At 39.7% G+C, this 19806-nt stretch overlaps 1 protein-coding gene and 1 pseudogene across 1 annotated transcript; both read left to right on the top strand.

Annotated features, from left to right (window-relative positions):
* Positions 1-855: 855 nt before the first annotated feature.
* LOC131691942 (cuticle protein 7-like) lies at positions 856-12254 on the top strand. Its single transcript, XM_058978722.1, has 3 exons — positions 856-981; positions 11215-11668; positions 11725-12254. Exons 1-3 carry the CDS (start codon positions 973-975, stop codon positions 11961-11963), a joined length of 702 nt encoding a protein of 233 aa, XP_058834705.1. The 5' UTR covers positions 856-972; the 3' UTR covers positions 11964-12254.
* A 270-nt stretch (positions 12255-12524) lies between these two features.
* LOC131691139 (cuticle protein 19-like) lies at positions 12525-12919 on the top strand (annotated as a pseudogene).
* The last annotated feature ends 6887 nt before the right edge of the window (positions 12920-19806 follow it).

The raw sequence follows: 19806 nt of genomic DNA, 5'->3' as shown, positions 1-19806 counted from the left end.
TCTTCCACTTCAGCGGATGCATCCGGCGCTGGCTGGATTTTCCGATACTTCCACCAGGTTAGGTTGGTGGAATTAAGTTTTTCTTTCGGAAAATGTATCAAACTAACATACTTGATTTGTTTGTCGATTTTCTGCATTGTTTGCATGAATCAAATCGGATTGACTTATTCTTATGTAGAATAGAGGCTGGTATGTTGGGGGACTTTGGTTCTAAACTTTTTAAGCAAGAGTCTAATTTTATAAAAATACTTTTAATATGCGCCACTTTTATAGAATATACAGAGCAATTCAATCATTCAATCGAATCAAGCAAACATTTATGCCATAATTGTACCAGATAAAACCCCATTTTACTACCCTAAACACCGGTGGTTTGGGTAGCGCAGCCGTGCAAGCTTAGTGGTTTACTGTTGAAAGCGCATTGGCTGCGCTCAAATTTAGTTTCTACCGTTCTGCTCATTACGGTTGACTTCTGCCAACGAAATACTACCTATGTTAACGACCTAATATATAGTAGATATTCGATCCGAGCTGGAAAGGAACTTGTTGACTCGATCGGTCTCGAAATTCGGTCGGATCGCGGTACACGCTTCGGAAGGTTTTCAGCGCGGTATAGGCACTGTGGGAAGGGAAAATATTGTCGTCGGATGGCCGACAACCACACACGCACAGCATTCTCGGGTGTGTTTAGGTATGAAGACCAACAGCGTTGAGAAGTCCTCCAAGAAGCTGAATGACGTAGTAATCGGCAAACTAGACCTCAAACGGCTTCGTTAAAGACGAACTTAGAGCTAGACGATCATGGTGGTATAAATACTAAGTCTAGCATCCAGAACGGCATCAGATGTCCGTTTGTAACACCCCGTGCAACAGTTGCAATTGTTATCTAACAATCTAGTGAAGAGTGCTCATATTTGGCTAATAGTTTCAACCTGTTGAAAGATTTCGAAGCAGTCAAGTGCCTACCGTAACATGTTGAGAGTGAGTAGGATTACTATGTAAATCGGGCTTGTTTACCCGGGTGGATTGTTCAAACAGTGATAAGTGGCTTTGAAAGTGAAGTTGACTTCACTTGAAATGAAGCAGTGCTTGTCTGAAGCGGTGGCAGATTGGGATCAATTTGATGGATGCAATTACATAATGGATGCTTTTGACACATCCAAGGGACTCTGGTGCCGGTAAAGCGACGGTCGGATTAATGATAGAAACGCGTGGTCGTCTTCTTTTTACTGGATCTATTGCAGTTGTAGGCAGTTCCTAGGATATGTGTTTTTCATATGTGTGCTGGTAATTAAGGCAAACGAGGTCACAGTTTTAACCTAGAGCAAGAGGCGAAACATTCGTTACGCGAGTGTTTCCCGCGTTATTCTCTAGTTTGAATAAGGGCAGAAAACCGACAAAAGTGGACTCTGAACAAATGTTTCGATATTATAACGGTAGTGCAGTTAATTAAACTTCTATGTTTTTTATCAATCGTGAAAATTATATATTAATGATTTTTTGTCTATATAAATTGCAAATCAGATTCCTGGGAAGGATACTTACTGGTGTTCGTGTTTCATAATATAAAGTTTTTTTTACAAATGGCATCATCCAGCTGGTCATAAAAAATACGCTATAAAGCTGCATTTCAAATGCGAGTATTTAATACTGCTTTGGGGAAGGCTAGATACTTTTTAAAAGTTTCAAAAAAGCTTTTTGGAGACTGTTTTATTTTATAAAGGATATTAATAAAACAACATTATTTTTGGAAAATATAACTAACTATATCAATGCAGCCATTGATAAGACTACAATGTATATTATGTTCATCTATATGAGTCAATAGAGTTTTACAGAAAACTTTAAAAAGTTAATAAGAGCTGCATTATCTGGTTTATCACTTTCATGAAAATGATAGAAATGATTATCGGCCTTATACTGAGCGGTGTGTGACGTGAGGTGACTAAACTCACCTCACTTTACGTTACTTTTTTCTCCCGATTCTGAGAGCCGACTCGAGTGAGGTGAGATTCCCCATTGCGGTTAAATGAGCGTCTCACGTCACCCGAAGTGACTCTTCAGAATTAGTCGTCTCACGTCACACGCCGCGCTGAATAGGGCAATATGACTGTATTAGAACCTTTATAGACTTACTGAAAATTGGAAATCATTCGAATTGTTGCTTGGCAATAATTCTGAACAGAGAAGGGTGATGCCACGATAGTTTTCAACTTCTTGATTACTGCCAATTTTATCAATGGTTTTAGGGATTTACTCAATATTCCACACTCTAATCAGACCTTTAATAAGCTAAATATTATTTGAATGCTTATAATGGTTGGCTTTAGTGAAATACATTGGTCTGGAATTGTGGAAAATGTCTTTGATGTTATGATCTAACTTTGAAAATAATAAATACTAGCGAAAAGCGCACCGATAGAGTCTCGATTTTATTTATTCATCCACATTGTTGCAAATTGGACTATTGTAATAATATTTAATTTAGTCATCTTTCTAGGGAGAACTTTTAAACGCTCTGTTACGTTTTCCTTGGTGATTAAGTGGTGGGAAGAACAAATCTTATTGGACTAATCTAGCAATTTTCGCATCCACTTCTCGCTATTAGGCTATATTATCACGATTTAAATGTTTTTGTCGCTGATCGCCTATAACTTTTTTTATTCCTAATTATTTTCCGTCATTCTCTATCCACACTCAGTGCATGTCGTGGCTTTATTTCCCTTCCGAATGACCACATATTTTTCACCTCAGAAAAATTCACAGATTTCGGCTGGGATTGAACGCAGACCCCCTACACAAGTAGTCACGCTGACCACTAACTCACCGGCACCGTCAATTCGGTACTTTAGTTAAATTTGTGATAAAAGCAAAGTATATTACAAGAATACTTCGATTCAACATACATTTTCCGATCAAAGCGTTTACGTTAAATCGGATTACAAGTTAAATTGAAAGATAAACGAAATATATGTTTTCTAAATGAATGCCCCAAATATTTACAAGAATAATACTAATTTTATCCTCGTAACAGCGACTTTAAACCACACAATTTAGGGTAGCTCAGCTATCAATTTGAGGGTCACTGAATTGATGAAATACTTAAGCAGTACACATCTGCAGATACGCAATAGAAGAAATCGCGCAACATTTGCAAGTACCGGCAGGAAAGATGTGTTAGACGTGATTCTCTGCTCTGACAGTATTGCGCATGATTTGGCAAACTGGATCGTCCGAACGAATTCAAGCCGTCGTTATTTTATTATAAAACTCTATGATCATTTAAACGTCTCACTGGATATATTTTCATATTATAATCTCAAATCTACGAACTTGGATCTCTTCGACGTGGGCTTGGTGAATAGGTTTCACGGATATATCTATTGATTGAATCTCCAAGTGTCTTGGATGCGGTCCTAGATAAAACAAACCTACTCATAGTAGCGGCATACAAAAGGCTTATTCGCTTCGAATTATACGTGAACACCTAGATGAGCATCCTGATTGAATGCCGAAATTGCTAAACTCACAAAGTTATGTCGATATTCATCTGCTGTCTTTCTGACAGTTGATAGTGTGTCTTAGAGCATACTAAGTGATTTTCTCAATTTTAAACATTTTGTGTTATTGAAGGTGATTGTTAACCTATTCCACGAATGATTAAATGTTTCTATAGTGCGTGAAATGAGCTTTCAGTATCCATATAGTTATTACACCTATCCACAAACAAAAGAATTTTTTAAATACTCTTATAAAATATGCTGTTTGGGTAAGTTGACGGCGATGCACGCGGGGTAAGTTGGCGGTGCTATTTACAGTCCATAATTTTTTTTGGATCTCACTCCAAAGTATGAGAATTTTTGGGGCCATTCATAAACTACGTAACGCAGAATTTGCCCAAAATTGACATGTAACAAATTGTCATAAATTTTTCTATCCCCCCTCCTCCCTAATACGTAACAATTTTTTAAATAAAAGAAAATCTTCAGGAAAAACATGTTACATAACGTACTAGCTTACTCCCCCTCCCCATATGTTACAACATGTCACAATTTGTCGTAACTACCACCTCCTAAAAGCGTTACGTAATTCATGAATGATCCCTTTTTGTGTATCTCGTCAATGCATGAAACATTTACTTATGCCAATCGCCTGAATAATTTCAAAAATTTGCTTTTGAATATGGAGTACGCGTCGACGTGAAAGTTTTTAACAGCGCCTGTAATTTAGTGGCAAACGTGACTGCTTCTTACCTCATTGGATCTGAGTTCAATCCCACCAGAGGTCGTTGAGATTTTATGAGGCGAAAAATCTCTTTGGCCATATCTTCCTTCGGAAGGGTAGTAAAACCATATGGTCTCGATTCAGGGGGGAGGGGGGAGTTGATATCTACACGAAAAAAATCCTTTCATAAATTCATGAACGAAAGGTCACGATTTCACGAAAACCGCGACCAAGTTTCTGAAATTATGAATAATAACCTATTCATGAAACTATTTGTATTTTCAAAAAAAAACTTGTTCGCCCCGAATATATACATGGCGTTACATTAGAATGTTTTGTTGGGTTACTGTTGTTGTTCCCTGGACATGTTTAGTTTTTGTAGTGATTCTTGTTCATGATTTGAGAATACACAGCCGGCTGTTAAACGTTGTTCATGATTTCAAGAGCTTATTCGCGATTCTTGTCATTTCTTATCACGTTACCGTGCTATTTTGTTCATGAGTTTACCAATGAATTTTTCTGTCAGACTAGCGGGATTATAGTTCATGATTTCAGGGTCTTAGTTGCGATTTTCGTAATTTCTATTCACGCTATCGTGATATTTTAGTTATTAGAATAGTGATTCATGTTCATCATTTCAGGATCTTAGTCACAATTTTAGATATTTTTGCTACGAGTTGTGTGATTTGTGTTCATGATTTCAAGTTTTATTCACGATTTTCGTAATTTCTGTTCATAATATCGTGATATTTTATTTTAGAGCTTACTTTCAAATTTGACACGAAAAGTAATGTGACTGGCGTCAGCGGTAAAACAGGATGATGAGTTATGTTCTACCATATACCATGCGGTAGACTTGGGTGCAACGCCCAACTCCTACTTAGCAGAAGGCAAAGAATTCTTCACATTTCCTTTCGATCATGTCCATATGAGCCTGACTAGTCCTAGTTTTCCGTTGTAAGTTTAAAACCGATTCGCTCTAGAATACCTATCCGTCTTTCAATTTCATTGCTTTCGTTTCTCTTAGCCTCGAATTTGCCGAAAATAGCCAACAAAATCGATACAAAATCGGAGTATGAAAACCCGATCTTGCACCAGTACTAAAGTACTATCAAACATTGTGTGCCACGTTAGTGATGTTAACGGCACTCTTGTGGCTAGAGCATGCTAGTAGGCCTGTTCCCACATGACTTAGCGAACTCAACTACCAGATACTATCACAACGCAAACTACGCTTTGTTTGTATTAAGGCCAGATAACAACGTACCTGTGCTATAAACAAACGGCTCTTCAATGAAAACCTTGGTCTGCACCCTCTCACTAATGAAACTTTCCTTACATGAGCACTTTGTCACACAAAGCCACTTTGCATAATTTGTTTATCCAAAAATGATCTAGACTCTCTTTTGATAAGGGTCAAACTTTTTTACCAATTTTTTCAAATGGCAATAGTCTAACAATGACAAATCCCACAAAAAAATGATAGTGATTTTCACAAAATTAGTAAAATTTTTAAATAAAAATATTGAAAAAATTCTTTATCGACTCCTACACTGAACAAAATCGATTTTAAAAATTTAAAATCGATTTACAAAAAAAACCTCTTTGATTTGTATGAAATTTTGTTCCAAGGTAATTGTATTCCCTACCTACCGTCAAAAATTCATGTTAGGCACTTTTAAGGAAAAAAAGTTACATGAAAAAAAAATTTCAGTGTATTTTTATCGAACCTAAACCAATGAAAGTTATAATCATCTCAGAATCCAATAAAACTCAGTTTGTGAGAAGATATTGTCTAATTTAGCAACTAAGTATATTTTTATTAATCAAGAATCCCATTGAAAAGCATTAAACAAATATTCCATTATTACTTCTTTAGTTTTCTTGTTTAGTTCTGAGTAGGGATCACGTGATCAGATAAACGTCTCAGAGCTTAGAAATTTTCAAACGCGGTCTCAAGCGTGAACCTAACAACTCCCGCGCTCGCACGATCATGAATCGGTTCCGGAAGTTTCTACCTTTGGTATCAGCAGACTAGGTCCATGCCTTCAATTAAACTAATTAAAAAAGAGCTTTCATATCCACTGGACAACACGTTCCATGGCGACATGACCGAGAACTTCAGTGATATGGGGTAATTCACTCCCTGTCAGAATGTGAATTATACACCGTAAGCTAAATATCAGAATGACGGTCCATATCAGTCCAGACCATCCAAGAATGCACGCGAATATGTGATTGACTACACGGTCCCAAATTGAGTTTTGTACAGGCAAAGTCACATGCACGCGAGCACAAGCAACAAACACATTAACATACGAACGCTTAAGCCCTTCGCGATCAACCACGCACACCTTTACCCGCGATCGTGCAAACTTGATAACACCCCGGTAATAAGATAAACGTTTGAGCACTTACGAAGTTTCAAACGCGGTCTCAAATGCAAATCTACAAACGTCCGTGTTCACGCGATCATGAATCGGTTACGTCCGGAAATTATTTCCCATGTTCAAGCAACTTACATACATTCAGTTGGACCAATCAAAAAATAAAGCTCATATCCACTAGACAAGTGGCGACACATGGCGACATCACCGGGAACTTTAGTAATATGGAAGATCTTACTTTATTCTAGCATCAAAATCGTACATCGAAAATTAAGTATCGGATTGACGGTTCGAGCGCGATCATCCAAGAAAACACGCGAATATGCGAGAGATTATAAAATTAAATTTATACACGCGAAATTACATACACGTTAGCACACGCAACATACAAACGCACACGCGATTAAACACGTTAACATACAAATTCTCACGCCCTTCGCGATGACACACGCGATCACAAAATCTATACGTCCGCACATATTTGAACCGTACAATGAATATCACATTCAGAATCACGGCCCGCTGCAATTAACCTTAAGCAATGTTTTAGTGGGTGACGTTGTCTGTCTCGTCTGCAATTGCAGTGTGTGATTCAGACGGGGAGCCCTTCCGTGAACCTCTGCAGCTCCAGTAGGACAACTCTCAAAAAAAAGATGTTTAAACATTTCAATTCCACAAAATTGTTACCATCATAGAAATACATAATTTTACTGAACCGAATAGTTCTTGAGTTATTCTCATTTGGAGTTTTAAAAAAATGCCTACTTTGTATCCCCCCTAGGTTGAGGGATTTGAAGGTGCGTGCATCAATGCTAAAGTATCTGTGAGAGACAATTGTTTTAAGATGGTTATTGCATTACGCCTTGACACTAATGCATCGAGGAGACCGAAAGAGCTTATGGGCCTTTTAAAGTGTGGTGACCTGTCATACTCCGCACCTGCTCAAACAAACGACCGCTGGTCTGTGCGCGCTGGCGTGGTCGATGTGAATTGATTTTTACTGTTGGCCGGTTACCATTATTCCACAGCTTGATAGCGGGGTTGTTGGATAGGGGAGACTGAGGAGACTTGATCCCCTTTTTTATTTTTCAGTCCAACTCCGTGGAATGATAAAAAAAAACTATGCATTTTTTGTAGTTTTATATTGTTTCTAGGGATGACTAATAATATCATAAAAAAAAAATTCATGGAAATATTGTACTGGACATGAGCTATGAGCATTTCTGGAAAACAACAAAAAAATAGAAAATTCTTAGATTAGTGGAGCCTCGATCCCTAATTTGGGGACACTTGATTCCTTTATGAAAACGTGTTTAAAAGAGCATGTAGCGTAATAAGCCTATTTTACCCTGTTTCTATTATCATCCTACCAATCTGAAGCCTTTGGTTAGAGCAACGTCTGCCATCTTTGCTCAACGCATTGACTCAAATGGTATTGCGATAATGGGGGTACTCGATTAGAGATTTTGCTGCGCTCAAACAGAAGATTTTCACCATTCTCAAGACAATTTTGTTATTATATTGGCTCTTAATAAGAGGCGAATGAGCGTAAGGTAAAAACCTCTATAATCGAAATAAAAAATGGACCTTAATAACAAATCAAAGACGCTGAAATAATAAAATTATTGTAGTAATAATGTGGTACCCTTCTTAATAGGGCAAACACGGGTACATCACCCCATTCAATTTTATAAACGGATTGTAGTATTGATTAAATTGTTATGATTACATATTGTTATTTTTGTTACTACATATTACGCATCTCTCACCTGATTTTTTTACAAATTCCCCAAATCTCCGTTCAATTATTTGAAAGCTGTCTTTATTATGGTTGAGGAACGTCAAACGTGGGATGAATAGTTGCTACGTATACTGTAGTAAAAAATTACAGTTATGTTTCTTTACGATGAAGTGTTCATTTTTGATTTTTTTTTTTTGTTATTTTATGACAAAAATGACTTCAATTGTTCTTGTGTGAATTTGGTTGTTTTCAGTGGTTTGTATGAAGTAAAGCGAAGGGGATCAAATCTCCACGAATTTGAAGGGATCAAGTGAACCCATAGCATCTATTTCAGCAAACTTTAGTAAAAATATAGTTGAACAAAAGAATCAGCTCAATCATAACGTATTCATATAATTGACATTCTCCTGTAATTCTGTATGCAAAAGTAGAGTATGTAGTGGGTGATTTTATCAATTTTATAAAAGTTTGAAAATTTGGAAAATAAATCTTCTTCAGTTCTTCTGAGATTTTTTTTTAAATCGGTAAAAATTCGGTTACACAAGTCCAATTTCTTTTTTCTGTGTTAATGAAATTTATGTTTAGATAAAACTACGCAACTTTATAGTATATTCGATTAATGTATTCTGATCCGCCTTTGAGTTACAATGATGGGATCAAGTCTCCCCGGGGATCAAGTCTCCTCAGTCTCCCCTACGGCTCGCAGTGGAGGTCATTGTGTGTCGATTTATCGGTCGACTTCGTCATCGTGCTAATTATTTTTAAAAAATCTAAAAGTATGTAGAAGCCTATTAGTGTTAATTATTTATTGTGCTCATTTGAAACGATAAAAATACACTGAAGAAAATCCATTTAGACAAGGAAAAAAATTTTACAAATAACTTTTTTTCCTTCAAAAGAATTTTTGACGGTAGGTAGTGTTCCCTATCCTGGAACAAAATTGCATCCAAATCAAAGATGAAGTTTTTCTGTAAATCGAATTTAAATTTTTAAAATCGATTTCTTTCAGTATAGGAGTCGATGAATATTTTTTTCAATATTTTTAATAAAAAATTGGACTAGTTTTGTGAAAATTACTCCTACAGCATTTTTTTGTACGATTTGTCATTTTTAGACTATAGCTATCTGAAAAAAATGGTAAAAAAAAGTTTGACCCTTTTCAAAACATAGTCTAGATCATTTTTGAAAAAACAAGGTATGCAAAGTGAGTTTTTGTGACAAAGTTCTCATGTACAGAAAGTTTCAATAAAATCTGAGAGGGTGCTGCCAACATTCGTTCGAGTTGGCGCGAAATTCGTCTGCTGCGAAGATTAGTTCATTAACAGCAATCGAAACTAACACAGTTTCACCCGGAAAATGGCTTCATTAGAACCGAAAAATCTCATAATTTACTGCAAAATTTGCTCATTTTTATTCAAAATAATAGGGAGAAAAACTTTTTTATTCAGTTTTCTGTGGTTCATCGACAGGCTATACATATTGGGAATCCTTATAAAAAAATTGAGTCAATTCGTTGTATAAGCATTACTTGAACAGTGACCTCGAACTGCGGTACCTTACCTCGTCATCCACAGCTGTGTTGGATATGTTCAAATGCAATGAAATATGTCAAATATAATACTCAAAAGAAGAGGGGTACGAACAACTTCATAGCTTGGCTTATATGAGGCATTATATTAGCTTGGTAATGGCTCGAAAATAGCTTTAAATTCATATGTAAAGCATACACGCCTTTCAGATCATTTAGGCTTGCATGTGTTATATCAGCTTTACATAGAAATATCGAACTACTACTAATGCTACAATTCGCCTGTGCCTTTATGCATTTATAATGCTAATGTAGAGCTCGATTACATCGTAAATGCCGAGTGATAGTGATATTTACAACCAATATTACCAATGTTACTTGGGTTCTTCTAACATTTGTGCCCCGACAAAGAAAGATTCTTGATATCTGTAGGATAATAGCATGATTCCTGAAAGAGTTCTATATGCAAAAAGTACGCAAAAATGCGACAACAATTTCCGCATCGGAATAACGAAACAATTCTTTGCTGGCTGTTGGCCAAACTTGAAAAATATTTTGCTTCTAAATTTAATTTAATCCTAGAAATTTCTTTCTCTTATTTTACTAAAGATTTCACAATAAAATAAATACACTTGGTATGTACTCGTGTCCAATTGTAGTTTCTGTTTGGCTTGACAGGTGTTCTGAAATTTTTCACAGTACTTCACATCATTTACTAGGTAACTGTGTTAGCATTTTACAAAATTATTACTATTTCTTACAATAACATGTTAACTAATTTTTTTAACCAAAATCGGATTTTTGACTTCATTTTGGCGCCTCCACAGATTCACTGTCACTCTCCTAATTTCCTATATTTTGCTATGAAAATTTGAGCAATGTAGTAATAAAATTTGAGTAATATAGTTCAATTGCGACATTTTTATATGGAAATTGGTTTAAAATGCTAACACACGCTGTGGTAACATTATTTTTAAGATTTTTTAACTACTACATTAGAATAAAACAAGACAAACATTTTTGATTACGAAAAAAAATTATTTGAAAAAAATGTTGGAGGCAAATTTTTCGTATGCACCATATTCTCCTTATTTCACTTCAATTAGGAAATGTCATGTTTTTTCGCTGAATTATATTTATAAATGTCAAAATGTGGGATAAACTGTTGAAAAAACTTTTGAATGTATTAAGGATCCATCATTGAGCACGTCTGACCTCCAAAATGGTCATATGTGACACACGAATTTCATGCTTTGTGCAAATTAATGGCCTTTTTTTATTTTAGAAAAAAGTTCATCAACTTTCATTATTTCCCGTCAAAATTTTTATTTCAGTTCCTATCGGCCCTCGCCATCTTGGCAGCTACCGCCAAGTCTGCCCCAGTGCAACCGGCCCACTATGCTTTTGTAGCCCATCATCCGCACTACGAGTACGTCCAGCATGCTGTCCCCGAGGTACACTACCCAATCCATCTAGTCGAGACTGACGGTCACCAGTATGAAGAACTGCCCCAGAAATACATCGTACAAGCTCATGATCTACATAGCCATGTTGACCACAGCGCAGAGAGTTATGTTGATAGCAACGTCTATTCCAGCGGCTACAGCTCTCTGTACGGCGGGGACAACCATGGTCAGCTGTATACATCCGGCAACCATGGAGCGTACGCAAAAAGCTACAACGATTACTACGCCTACCCCAAGTACAATTTCGAGTATGGCGTTGATGACCCACACACCGGAGACCACAAAAAGCAATGGGAGGTTCGCGATGGGGATGTAGTCAAAGGTAAACTGATAAATCTGAACATAAAATTGAAAACTAAAGCTTATTCGATTCCCCAGGAGGATACATGCTGAAGGAAGCCGACGGAACGACTCGTGTTGTCGAATACACCGCTGATGACCACAACGGATTTAACGCAGTTGTCAAGAAAATCGGTCATGCCTATCACCCGGAACCCCACGTCCACCAGCCGCAGAGCGTTTACGGCCAGCTAGGCAACTACGCTGGTGCCTATGCGACCGGTGAGTACTACGGTAAAGGTGCGACTAGCTATGCCAAGGTTTGGAAACAACACTAAGCCAGCAGGATCTCCAGCATGGAATAGCAGTTCTGCCAAAGATGCAAGCAGCAGCCCGACTAGATGCGATATTTATTTTATTTACTAGCCCGAACGAATCTGGTGGAAAGTTTCAGTCAAATATGCTCTTCATCATGATTTGTGTGTTTCACGTTCATTGTATTAGAAGGAGTTAGAAATCTGTTTCAATAGCAAAATAATAGTAGCTTCAACCGAATCCTAGCAGGAATCGATGATGGACTTGTTATGTTGAAATGTTTTGAACTTCAATAACAGAATAAATAAATTGATCTGTGATAAAATCAATCAAATGTCATGCGTTTATTGATCAATTTCCCTTGGGACACTTAGGTCAAACTCAACAAAATCGAATGAGGGAAATCCCCTTGAAAAAAAGCATCTTCTTAACAAGTGAAAGTGAATGATTGCCTCACCACAATTTTCGCATTTCGCGGCACAAACATCACAGGCTAACGATATAAATATTTCGCCATCATCTCTCAACAATATCATTCATCTGGTAGCTCTCCATAATTTCACTAACTGCTCGTTGTACTGCCTATAAACAGGAAATCCAAAATGTTCAAGGTAAAACCAGCACCACAATAGGTACCAACTTTTTTCACCTGACTTACATCCCCGCACAGATCGTCGCGTTGGTTGCCTGTCTGATCGCCGTCGCAGTGACCCACGATGATGGACACCAATCGCATCCTCAGTACAAGTTCTAGTACGGGGTGAACGATGGCCACACCGGGGACCACAAATCCCAGTGGGAACATCGGGACGGAGATCATGTGGAAGGATCGTACACCGTGCAGGAAGCCGACGGAACTCACCGAGTTGTGAACTACAAATCCGACTCGGCTGCTGGGTTCCAGGCACATGTGAAGCGCGACGGTCACGCTTATCATCCGCATGGGCAGAGCTACGCTAATATTGATCAACATCATTGAAATTTCGCCACCGAGCAAAACCATTACTTAGAAAATAAATATCATAAAATTGATGTTGATGTTTTTGTTTGATTGTTAAAAACGATTATGTTAGAAGGAAGAACTGTTGTCAGAAGAAATTTTGGTTTGACTTTCATTAACATAGTGATTCACATGTTTGAATATGTGAAAAGTGACGAATGCATAAGGTTAAAGCCTAAAAGAATCTAAATTTTGTTCTTGCAATGAAAAATAATAATTTCCCAACTCGAGGGACGGGCATAACGTAGTTGGTAAATCGATTGCCTTGTACGCAGCTCACCTAGGTTCGATTCCCAACCCAGCACATAGGGTTAAAGATTTTTCCAAGAGATTTCTCTAACCCGAAACGAGGCGAATGACCTTAAGGTTAAAACCACTGTAATCAAAATAAAAAAATTAATTTGCCGAACGTTCGATCCGTATTCATCTGGTCTGAATCACTGGCTTCAAAAAAGGAGGTTATCTATAAAAATAAGTGGTAATCCCTATCAGTAAAGCAAATATTCATAAAAAAAGAAACAGGAGAAAATTTTCATTTTAGTTTGGTGGTTCAAAGTACCATCGATGTAAAATTTACTGCCGATATTAAAGCTAGGTGCAAAGAATGGAAACTTCAAATTCAAGAGAAGCATCCCAAAATCATCGCCCAGGTGAAATTCTGGAATATGTGAAGAACCTGTTGGTTACAAGTAATATCGTATTGATGTGCTGTATGTAGGGGACTAAGACGGGCACTTTAAGGTTTGAAAACTTCTACCAAATGTTTTCAGCTATTTTTAGCATACTTTTCTCACTGGGATTGAAGTTCTATTGGTGCTCCTTCAACATAAGTAGAAATGATTCCTTAAAAACTGGAAATTCCATGTCTACTTTTCATTTGAAAACTTTACTCTAAAGGATGTTCAATCAAAAATGAGATTTTTTTCAGTCACGTAGTTAAAAAACAAAAAAATCAACATATTCTGTATTTTTTATTCAAAACATAATGTTTATTCTTCATAAAAACGTCAATGAATATTGGAGAAAGGGCCCTGGTCAGCCGTACGACGCAACTTAGTCGCGATGCTCTCACATTCTTTATTCTTTTTTCGGCACTGTTTCTGTTTCTGAAAAATAATATGTGCAACGCGAATTAATTTATATCCGATTTCCAATAACTTAGTACTGCTGGAAAGGGTATTCAAAACCCAACAAAATGGTGCAACGGTTACCAGTGTAACCTTATATTTGTTTGTGTAAATCGTGATTGTTCTCGAAAATATACATTGGAATAAGTTGGCCGAGTTCTGGGTGGGGCAGGTTGGCCGAGTGTAAATTTAGTGTAGAGTAATGTGCACTTTGATATTTGTGAAATGCCAACCTTTTTCAAAGCAAAATTGATATTATGCTAATATTGATGATTGTAAGGAAATATATATATCGAGAAATAAGTAATAAACATAATTTAAAATTATTACCAAATAGAAATAAGAGATTAGAATCATGAAAAGTTGGAAATTGTTTATAAAAACGTTATTCCGTTATTTTATTAATTAAATGCCAAGCTAGTTTCATAGTCTTTGGCGTGGGCCCCTTCAATCCTGAAATTTTTCCTCCTGAGGAGTTTCTGGCAGGATTTGTCACAGATCGACCCAACACCGAACAAAACTCGTCCATTAGCATAGAATCTGCTTCAGATGTAAGCTTCTTTGAAGACGTCAGACCGTGTCAGGCGAGTGCAGGATCTGATTCGAAGAAGTGGCAAGTTCGTAAACGCCTATCGTCTCAAATTTTGACCGATTCCCCAATAAAAGCAGTATTGGAGAAGCAGAAAAATGAAATCAAACGTAAGCGTACGGTGGCGAAGGAAAAAATTCTCAAAAAGTCTAACCAGAATGAGTACAGAAATTCCGAAAGCGAAACTCGGCCAACCCGCCCCGGTCTCCTCTACTGCAATAATCGACTGCACCTTGACTAAGCGTAAAATTCTATTATTGGATATGACGTGTTCTATTAGGTTCTTATTTTTTTTCAAAAATATTTATATTCTTGTTTCGGTCCCTTAAGGTAATTTTAAATGTTTGGAATGAAAAATCCTTTCCGTATTTAATAAATTTACGTTAAATTATGTACTTTTTTATCGAACTTTGCATGGACATATGGTCGGTGTTAAGTCAGACCGGACTAAGCGACAAAACATTGATTTCGAGAAAAACGAGTTTAAAGTTTGAATCGCAGCATCCTTTACACTATTATTGGAAAATAATTTTTGCCATTATTATTGTTTTTTGTTACATATTTCAAATCTGGCAAAAGTCGAAGGTAGCTGACGATATCCTTTATCCAGTGCTATCATTATCTTATTTTTTTATGTTTCGCGACTTAGTCCGGTCTGACTTAACACCGACCATATCTACTCGACTAATGATTTTTTATAGCACTCATACATTATTTTCTTTATAAAATGATTTTAAATAAATCGGAACATTGAAATAGTTATCACTAAAATTTGTACGACGCTGAATGCAATAATTAATGATGGGGAGACTTGACCAAGATTTTGAGGGGAGACTTAACCAAGTGGCAATAACCTGAAGAAAGATAAAATGTTCTGATATTTATTATGCTAGGGTAACTACTGTTAATGTTAATCACGTCACAAAAAAATCTATCTCTATCATCAGTCTATATCTTGTAGTATTAGTAAACATTTTATTTATTTATTAACAGATTAAGGCCGAAGTGGCCTGTGTCGTATACAAAAGATTCCTCCATTCCACTCGGTCCATGGCCGCGCGTCGCCAGTCACGCAGTCTGCGAAGGGTCCGCAAATCGTCTTCCACCTGGTCGATCCATCGTGCTCGCTGCGCGCCACGTCTTCTTGTACCGGTCGGATTGCAATTGAGAACCGTTTTCACCGGGCTATCGCCCGACATTCTGGCTACGTGCCCGGCCCACCGTAGTCGTCCGATTTTCGCGGTATGACAGATGGGCGGCTCCCCCAACAGCTGATGCAACTCATGGTTCATTCGCCGTCTCCATCTGCCGTCTTCCATCTGCACTCCACCGTAGATGGTACGCAGCACTTTCCGTTCGAAGACACCAAGTGCGCGTTGGTCCTCCACGAGCATGGTCCAGGTCTCGTGCCCGTAGAGAACTACCGGTCTAATCAGCGTCTTGTAGATGGTCAACTTCGTACGACGGCGAACTCTGTTCGACCGAAGTGTCTTGCGGAGGCCAAAGTAAGCACGATTTCCTACCACGATGCGTCTACGAATCTCTCTGCTGGTATCATTGTCGGCGGTCACCAGTGAGCCCAAGAACACGAACTCTTCAACCACATCGATTTCGTCGCCACCGATGCAAACTCGAAGCGGGCGGTTCTCATTCTCTTCTCATGAAACTCTTCCTATCATGTACTTTGTCTTCGACGTGTTGATGGCAAGTCCGACGCGCTTGGCTTCTCTTTTCAGTCTGATGTAGGCTTCCTCCATCTTCTCAAAGTTTCGTGCAATAATATCAACGTCATCGGCGAAGCCAAGTAGCTGAACGGACTTTGTGAAAATCGTACCACTCGTGTCGATCCCTACTTTTCTTATTACACCTTCCAGCGCGATGTTGAATAACAGACACGAGAGACCATCACCTTGCCGTAACCCTCTGCGTGATTCGAAGGGACTCGAGAGCGTCCCTGAGACACGTACTACGCACATCACCCGATCCATCGTCGCCTTCACTAATCGCGTCAGTTTGTCCGGGAATCCGTACTCGTGCATAATCTTCCATAGCTGATCTCGATCGATAGTGTCGTATGCGGCTTTGAAGTCGATGAACAAATGATGTGTGGGCACATTGTACTCGCGGCATTTCTGCAGTACTTGACGAAGAGCGAACACCTGGTCCGTGGTAGATCGTTCGCTCATGAAACCCGCCTGGTACTGCCCCACGAACTCTCTTGCAATTGGTGATAGTCGACGGCATAGTATTTGGGAGAGTACCTTGTAGGCGGCGTTCAGCAGGGTGATTGCTCGGTAATTACAGCAATCCAGCTTGTCGCCCTTTTTGTAGATAGGACACACGACACCTTCCATCCACTCCTCCGGTAAAATCTCCTCCTCCCAAATCTTGGTAATCACCCAGTGCAGCGCTTTAGCCAGCGGCTCGCCACCGTGTTTTAGTAGCTCGCTTGGTATTTGATCAACCCCAGCGGCTTTATTATTTTTGAGCTGGCTAATCTCCTCCTGGATTTCTTGGAGATCCGGACCCGGTAGTGTAATGTCTTCCGCGCGTGCTCTCAGGTGCGTTACCGTGCCATCCTCGTCGTCTGCTGCATCGCCGTTCAGGTGTTCTTCGTAGTGCTGCCGCCACCTCTGGATCACCTCACACTGGTCCGTGAGAAGATTCCCGTTTGTATTTCTGCACATGTCGGCCTGTGGTACGTGGCCCCTGCGCGAGCGGTTCAACTTCTCGTAGAATTTCCGTGTATCTTTAGCGCGGTACAGCTGCTCCATCGCTTCGCGATCTCGGTCTTCCTGCTGGCGCATTTTGGTCCGGAAAACCGAGTTCTGCCTGTTCCGTGCCTGTTTATATCGCGCCTCGTTCGCCCTCGTGCGGTGTTGCAGCATTCTCGCCCATGCTGCATTCTTCTCTTCGACTAACTGCTCGCATTCGCCGTCGTACCAGTCGCTTTTTCGGTCCGGGCCCACCGTACCTAGTGCAGTGGCTGCGGTGCTACCTATGGCGGATCGGATATCTCTCCAGCCATCTTCAAGGGCAACTGCGCCTAGCTGCTCTTCCGTTGGTAGTGCCACTTCCAACTGCTGCGCGTATTCTTGAGCCACTCTGCCATCTTGTAGCCGCTCGATGTTTAGCCGCGGCGTTCGGCTTCGACGAGAGCTATGCACTGTCGAAAGTTTTGAGCGCAAGCATACTGCAACCAGGTGGTGGTCCGAATCTATATTCGCACTGCGATAAGTGCGGACGTTTGTGATGTCCGAGAAGAATCTACCGTCGATTAGAACGTGGTCGATTTGATTTTTTGTTACTTGGTCCGGTGATCTCCAGGTGACTTTGTGGATATCTTTGCGAGGGAAGAAGGTGCTTCGGATTACCATTCCACGGGAGGCTGCGAAGTTCACACATCGTTGGCCGTTGTCATTTGATACGGAATGCAGGCTGTTAGGCACGATCACCGGTCTGTACATTGCCTCCCTTCCTACCTGTGCGTTCATGTCGCCGATGACAATTTTCACGTCTCGCAGAGGGCAACCGTCGTATGTCTGCTCCAGCTGCGTGTAGAACGCTTCTTTCTCGTCGTCAGGTCTCCCTTCGTGTGGGCAGTGCACGTTGATGATGCTGTAGTTGAAGAAACGGCCTTTGATCCTCAACTTGCACATCCTTGCGTTGATCGGCTGCCACACGATCACACGTTGGCGCATCTTGCCCAGCACTATGAAGCCGGTTCCCAGCTCGTTGGTTGTACCACAGCTCTGGTAGAAGGTAGCCGCTCGATGCCCGCTTTTCCACACCTTCTGTCCCGTCCAGCAAAGTTCCTACAGCGCCACGATATCGAAGTTGCGGGGGTGTAGCTCGTCGTAGATTATCCTGTCACATCCTGCGAAGCCGAGCGATCTGCAGTTCCATGCTCCGAGTTTCCAATCGTGATCCTTTATTCGTCGCCTGGGTCGTTGCCGATTGTTCTGGGTCGTATTCTCTTCTGTATTGTTCGTTATGTGGGTTTTTTAAGGGGCGGCTTATAGGGCCTACGCCAACCACCTGTCTCGCCGGTGGGCCATCGTGCCAGGACTGCTTAAGGTCCCACCTGGACACCAGGACAGGTTTACACCTTCCGAAGAAGGGTAACCCCCCCTTCCCTGCCAGCATACGACCAAAGTTCCCACCGGGGTTGGTTACCCGATCTTCACTAAGGTAACTCGTATCCCAGTCGACGCCACGGGGAGGCCAGGGCAAGGAGTTACTGGGCAGGAGGCTAAGGACCGCAAGTGGGGTCTATTTTATGCCTTCAGGTACAAGAGGCTTACGCACTGCCCAGTCATTGCCAACCAATATTAGTAAACATAGTTAGCATTGATATGACTGATTTCATAACGTGTGAACATGCATGTAAGCAGTGCAGTTAAACCTTATAAGGAAGTGCATTAAAACCAGTCGAAATTTATGAAATGCAACCCTTTTATATTTTTACTGCTACCTAAGGATCTCGATCATATGAAAAAAGATTACAGTATGTTTTATGACATTATTTTTGTGCTGATTTTTCAAAATCTCTTGGTCAAGTCATTCCAGGCCTTGGTCAAGTCTCCCCGCAGTGGGGGAAGAATCCTCAATAATTTCTCGAAAAGCTAATTTTCTAATATATCTGCTACAATATTCGCAATTGATAAATTGAATCACTAAGAAAGTGCGCGTATTTTTCGCGCCAAGTGGAAGGAAGCTTTAATAACACCAATTCATAAAGCCGGTAACGTCCATGACGTCATAGATTACAGGGGAATTTCAATCCTGAGCTGCCTTCCAAAAGTTTTTGAAAGTATGCTGCTAGATATTCTCTACCCTGCAGTGAAACACATCATCACTACAGATCAGCATGGGTTTGTTAGAAAGCGCTCAACAACGACGAACCTAATGAGCTATGTGTCAATGCTGATTAGTAAATTAGAGAAACGACAACAAATTGAAGCAGTGCATGTAGATTTCTCAAAAGCCTTCGATTGTCTTCCTCATCAGCTAGCTGTTGAAAAGCTGAGGAGAATTGCATTTCCGGACTGGTTGACCAATTGGATCTCCTCGTACCTTACTAACCGCAGTGCATCTGTGAGACTTGGAACTGTACTTTCAGACCCTTTCGTCATCACATCGGGTGTACC

This window comes from Topomyia yanbarensis, chromosome 3, assembly GCF_030247195.1.
Source record: "Topomyia yanbarensis strain Yona2022 chromosome 3, ASM3024719v1, whole genome shotgun sequence".
Lineage (NCBI taxonomy): Eukaryota > Metazoa > Arthropoda > Insecta > Diptera > Culicidae > Topomyia > Topomyia yanbarensis.
The sequence above is the reverse complement of the archived record's forward strand: the minus strand, read 5'-3'. Positions and strand labels throughout refer to the sequence as shown.

Bases quoted from the DNA above. Each gene is read 5' to 3' on its own strand.
- LOC131691942 (XM_058978722.1), top strand. The intron at 11,669-11,724 runs GTAAACTGATAA...TCGATTCCCCAG, and splicing joins CGATGGGGATGTAGTCAAAG to GAGGATACATGCTGAAGGAA.